The following is a 6,207-nucleotide window of genomic DNA, read 5'->3' as shown; positions in this document are numbered from 1 at the left end:
GTCTCCGGATGCACAGGCTCAGCAGCCATGGCTCACGGGCCCAGCCGCTCCGCGGCATGTGGGATCCTCCCGGACCGGGGCACAAACCCGTGTCCTCTGCATCGGCAGGCGGACTCTCAACCACTGTGCCACCAGGGAAGCCGCCCACTGTCTTTTAATTAAAATCGCACACCTAGTCTCAGGACTAAATGAAGCTCAGGTTCTTTATGTCTCAGCACAGAAGGAGTTCAGCGAGAGGCATAATGATAGGTAAGAAGTGGATTTATTTAGAGAGATATACATTCTATAGAGAGAACGTAGTCTGTCTAAAAACGCAAGAGCGGTCCTGGGAGAAACACACTCCGCAGAGTATGGGCCACTCAGAAGGCAAAAGGCCCTGAAATATGGGGTGGTTAGTTTTTATGGGCTGGGTAATTTCACAGGCTAACGACTGGGAGGAGTATTCCAACTGTTTTGGGGAAGGGCCGGAGATTTCCAGGAATTGGGCTCCTGCCCACTTTTTGACCTTTTATGGTTAGCCTAGGAATTGTCATGGCACCTGTAGGCATGTAATTTAGACGCTAATGTATAGCAGTGAGCGCATAATGCGGCTCAAGGTCCTCTGGAAGTGGAATCTTCCGCCATCTTGGACCTAGTAGGTTCTAACCAGTTTATGTCGTATCCTCAAGAGCTATGTCACTCTTTTAGATGTTGTGCCCTGCCCTCCTGTTTCAGTACCATGAGCACATATTATGGGGTCTGACTTGATTAGGCAGGACAGGGAAGGATCTCTGAAAAACAGATATTGAGCTGGATCTGAGAAATGGGAAGGGAAAGAGGAGAGGGATTGAGACGCATCAATGGCATTTGCAAAGGCCCTGCAGTGGGAGAGAAGAGAATATAAAAAACTTAGAAGGCAGAGGGCTTGGAGCAGACTGGTGGAGACTTAGGGTGGAGCTGGGGCATGATCGGGGAGACCAGCATGGGTAGCAGGAAGGAGGCTGCCTGTGCAGGGCTGAAACCCAGCAAGACCTTGTGGGGCCCTACGGGGCGCAAAAGCCTTGGCTTGTCCCCTATTCCTTGTTTGTAGGGAAAAGGTTTCAGCCTCCTAGACCTTTCCTGAGTTCCAAAGGGCAAATTCATGCTGTTATTAATTAGAGGCCTGAGGGAATGCAGAAACAAGGGAAAGGCAGTCAGAAACAATACTGCAGTGATGGGGCAGGGTCCTAGTTCCTCCTTAAGGGATATGCACAACAATCTGATAGGAATCTCTGAGTTCTTCTATAGGAACTAAGGCCACCACCCACGTGGAGGATGGTAACTTCAGGCTGAATACAGCACATGGACCCCAGGCTGGCAGGAACCAGAAAGCTGATGATAGAGAGTTCTGGAACACCACTGTGTTACCTCTCCACCAACCAATCAGAGGAAGATCATGCATCCTGCAGACTTCCCACCAAATTGTGCCTATGAAAACTTTTCCCTGTAAACCATTAAGAGTTCAGGTCTCTTGGGCAGGACCCACCCATTCCCCTTGCGTGGCCCTTGCAATAAACTTCTCTCTGCTCCAGACTTCAACGTTTCAGTTTGTTTGGCTTCACTGTGCATCGGGCACAAGAACTGGGGTTGGACCACAGGGCCTCTGGGTCTCCTAGGGTCTCTATCTTCCTATCAGCAATGGGAAGTCTCTGAAAGGCAGGGGGAGGAGACTTGAGGATGCCTGAATCATATTTGCATTTGGAAAGATCACTCTGGCTGCAGAGCTAACTCCTCTGAAGGTAACTTCTGCTTTGCAAATCCAATAGGCAGGATCGGTATTCAGTTATTGGAAGAAGAAGTTAGCGCCTTGCAGCCGGATCTGGGTTTGCATTGCAGCTTCATGCTTCACTTATGGCGAGGCCTTGGGCCAGCCAGCATTTCAGAGCCTCAGCTTCCTCGTATATAAAATGGGGATAATAATACCTCCTTCTGCATTGTTTTGAGGGTTAAGAAAATTAAAGAAAATAAATAGTTTTGCTTGACACGCTGCAAACTCTCCTTGGGATCTGAGAAAGTAGAAGCCTACTTTGATATTATATGGGGTATAAGAAAGCTAAAATTCAGCAGGTCATAACCACTTTCGGCTTTATTTGGAGAAAACATTTTGGACTTCACCTTCCTATAGAACGACAGTCTGGAAGTATCTTCTCCTGACTCAACAACACAATAATACAACAACCATGTATTAAACTGTTTGTAACAGGGCTACAGTCGCGCCTTCTGATTTTGGCATTTATCAGACGATAGACCATGTACAGATGAACAAACAGAAAACATACAAATGACAAGCGAGCGTTATAAACATAGAAACAAGTAAGCCATTGGCTGTGGGTTGAGTGCATTTGTTGGTGATGAATAACAGGCTGCTGGGTGTCACGTTTAGTCAGAGGGGGGCTGAGTAAGCCTTGTTTTGATCAGTCCAGGATTGAACATTTCAGTACTCTCCTCTCCTAAATAGCCAGGGATCCTGCGGCAATGACACTCCAGTTGACCTTAACTCAAGGGTTTTGTCAAAAAGACTTGGGAGTTGGGGCTTCCCTTGTGGCGCAGCGGTTAAGAATCTGCCTGCCAATGCAGGGGACACGGGTTCGAGCCCTGGTCTGGGAAGATCCCACATGCCGTGGAGCAACTAAGCCCATGTGCCACAACTACTGAGCCTGCATTCTAGAGCCCGTGAGCCACAACTACTGAAGCCCACGCACCTAAAGCCCGTGCTCTGCAACAAGAGAAGCCACTGCAATGAGAAGCCCGCACACCGCAACCAAGAGTAGCCCCCGCTAGCCGCAACTAGAGAAAGCCTGTGCACAGCAATGAAGACCCAGTGCAGCCAAAAAAAAAATACATAAAATAAATAAGTTCAAAAAATAAATAAATTTAAAAAATCCATTGGCCAATCCAAAATCTGTTGATCCCTTTCTTTTAATATTAAAAAGATTATTATTGGGCTTCTCTGGCGGTGCAGTGGTTGAGAGTCCGCCTGCCGATGCAGGGGACGCGGGTTCGTGCCCCAGTCCGGGAAGATCCCACATGCCGCGGAGCGGCTGGGCCTGTGAGCCATGGCCGCTGAGCCTGCGCGTCTGGAGCCTGTGCTCCGCAACGGGAGAGGCCACAACAGTGAGAGGCCCGCGTACCGCAAAAAAAAAAAAAAAAAAAGATGATTTTTAATAGTATTGTTGACTGAAAAAAAAAATTCACAACCTAAAACTGAGTTATGTTTTATTCAGCGGGAATTTTTAGGACTTCAAGCCCGGGAGGCAGCATCTCAAGTAACCCTGAGAGAACTGCTCCAAGGAGGTGAGGTGAGGGGGGAAACCAGGTTATATAGGAGTTTTGCAACAAAGGGCAGGTAGTCAGAACATCAAAAGATTATTGTTAAAGAAAACCAGACATCTCAAGTTAAGGAATTTAGCGCTTTTCTATGTATGAGAAGATGCAAGAGTCTGGGCTCACTGAAATCATTCCTTTGATAGGCACCTCAGCTATCTGGGGCCGACATCCCATGTTGTCACATCCTGAGTTCCCTCAGGGCTCACCGCAGGGAGTGGCTGCCGTCTGATGGCTGCTAGATGGCAGGTATTCTTTCCTTCCTGAGTTTCCTCAGGGGTCACCAGCCCACTATCGGCTGTGGCTGCAATCACTGATGACAGTGACATTCTTTGTTTACTGATATGGCAGGCAATATTCCATTTCTCAGTATTATATTAATATGAAGTCTCATTCGGTTGATTTATCCAGTCACTTTCATGGGAGATCTGGAGGCTGGCCTTGGCAATTAGGAAACCTGGATTCTAATCTTACTTTCAGTCATTCACTGGCTGAATGACTTTGGACTCACTGGGTCTCCCTGTATTCTTTTGGAAAATGAGGGGCAGGGATGATTTTTAACGTCCTGCTGGTTGTGGAGTTTTGGAGTGATTAAGAGATTTGAGTCCGACAGTCTGACTATCTGGGCCAACCCACATGTATCCTAGGGTAAATTACTTAATCCTCCAGAGCTTTGGCTTCCAGATTTGTAAAATGGAAAGAACAATAATGCTTACCTTAACAAGAGATCTTGTTAAGATTAAATGAGGTACTTAATGCATTCATTCCATAAATACTGAGCACCTAGCCTCCAGCTCTGGGAGGGGCAGAGGGTGGAGTAGTGAAGAAGACACTGGGGTGTAGGCTGTTTTTGGAGCCTAAAGGGAGATCCCAGATAAAACATAATAAACACTAAAGGAGTAGGATTTTAAACAGCTAGAACCTTGAAGACAATAAAACACAGCCATTTCATGGAAAGTGACTTTCCAGGAACGTGGAAATATTCACATGGAAATACTGCACTTTCCAGGCTGCATGGATGCATGGATGCCGTGGTCTTTCACGTGTAGCAATGGTCCGCAGTCCCGTTGATTTCACTTCCCTCTATCATCGCTCCACATACAGCAATGTCCGGGGAATTTTGGTTGCCACAGCTGTGGGAAGGGTGGGGAGGTCGTTCTGGCATCTAGTGGATAAAGGCCAGGGATGATGCTCAATATCCTAACATCGCACAGGATAGCCTCCACACCAAAAAATTAACTAGTCCAAAACGTCAACAGTGGCATGGTTGAGAAACCCCGCTATAGAGAGAACAGCAAGGGCAAGGGTCCTGAGTCAGGAGGGAGCTTGCTGTGTTCGGATACAAATGGAAATCCATTGTGGCTGAATAACCCAGGATGAAGTGAGAGAGGCAGCCTGGCCTAGATGATGGAGCGCTGTTTAGGGCGCACGGTGAGGAACTTGGAATTATCCCCAAAGCAGTGGGCAGCCCTTGGAGAGCTTTAGGCAGCGGGGGAAGGTAACCCAAGTAATGCGCTTAGCCCTGTAAGCGTGGCCGCAGTAACTCCTCCTGGCCAGCAGAAGGCGCCGGCCGACACTTGGCCTCCGGCCGCCCGGGGCGGGCTTCCTCTTGCCGTCCTCCTTCCTCGTCTTTTCCCCTCAGGAGAAGTCGGGAAGGTGGCGGAGGCGGCGGCGGCGGCGGCGGTGGTGGCGGTGGCGGTTGTCCCAGGTGGGCCGGCTGGTGTGGCCCGTCAGCCCGCGCTCCGCAGCGTCCGCGCCGCGCCCAGCCCAGTCGAGTCCCGCCGCGGCGGCCGGGTCCGGCGCGGGCGGCGCGCGCTGACGGAGGGCGGCGGCCGCGGCCAGGGCGGCCGGTGGGACCGCGGGTCCCCGGCGCAGCGCCGCCCGGCTCCCGGCCCTGCCGGCCTCCTCTCTCGGCGCCGCAGCCATGGCGGCCAGCGCGAAGCGGAAGCAGGAGGAGAAGCACCTGAAGATGCTGCGGGACATGACCGGCCTCCCGCACAACCGAAAGTGCTTCGACTGCGACCAGCGCGGCCCCACCTACGTGAACATGACGGTCGGCTCCTTCGTCTGTACCTCCTGTTCCGGCAGCCTGTGAGTGCGGGGCCGCCGGGCGGGCGGGGGGCCCTTCCCCGGGCGTGGGGAGCGGGCGGCTGGGTGGGGGGTCCTGTGGGGGTCCGGCCGGCGGCGGCGGTTGGGGCGCGGGCTCGCGGGGCGGGGCGGTCGAGGCCAGGGGCCGGGATGCGCTGGGCCCGGGCCGCCGGGCTGGGGATGCGCTTTCGATTTCGCCGGGCGAGGGTCCAGGCCCAGGGCAGCCTTTGTGGGTGGGGCGTGGGCGGGGTTGGGGTCCGGAGGGGGCGCCCGGCGTGAGCATCTCTGGTCCTCGCGGAGCCGGCGCCGCCTCCCTCGGGTCTCGGCTCTCCCGGGCGCTGACCCGACGGGACTGCAGGGGAAAGACGGGAGGAGGCTGGGGACGGCCGTGCGGGTCCTTTGTGTGCCCCGCCTCTCCTCCGGGGCGCGGCGGTCCCGAGCAATACACCTGCCGGGCGCCGTTGGGGGGTGGGGAAGAAGCTGGGGTGGGAGAGAGCAGGGACGCTTAGCTTGGGTTTTTTTCCCTCGGGTCGAGAGTACCTAGGTCAGTGGGAGGAAGCCGGCACTTAGGAATAGTAGCGGGATTAAAATGTCGTGATGGCAGAGATGTGATTCCCAAGGGAAAAGTTAGAGAAGATTAATTGCGGGAGAGGGAGGCAGAGAAAGCAGATGTGAGGCTGCGGGGCTTTAGCTCTATGGTCCAAAGAGAGTCTTGAGGAGTTTGGGGGAAGTTTTAGTGGAAGTAAGGAATTGACTCGGAGCTGTGTCATTGTAAAT

General features: G+C 52.6%; 1 protein-coding gene across 6 annotated transcripts in view; it reads left to right on the top strand.

Moving 5' to 3' along the window:
• Window positions 1-5,266: 5,266 nt before the first annotated feature.
• AGFG1 (ArfGAP with FG repeats 1) overlaps window positions 5,267-6,207 on the top strand; it is a gene marked incomplete at its 5' end in the record, with an annotated part of 74,271 nt that continues 73,330 nt past the window's right edge. For all 6 annotated transcript variants that reach the window (XM_082658846.1, XM_082658845.1, XM_082658844.1 and 3 more), the window contains one exon: window positions 5,267-5,433. In XM_082658846.1, the coding sequence (XP_082514972.1) occupies window positions 5,267-5,433 (167 nt within the window). The remainder of the gene's footprint in view (window positions 5,434-6,207) is intronic.

Source organism: Grampus griseus, assembly GCF_964374135.1.
Source record: "Grampus griseus genome assembly, chromosome: 7".
In the NCBI taxonomy this organism is placed as follows: Eukaryota; Metazoa; Chordata; class Mammalia; order Artiodactyla; family Delphinidae; genus Grampus; species Grampus griseus.
Note: the sequence above shows the minus strand (reverse complement) of the source record. Positions and strands in the feature narration are given on the sequence as shown.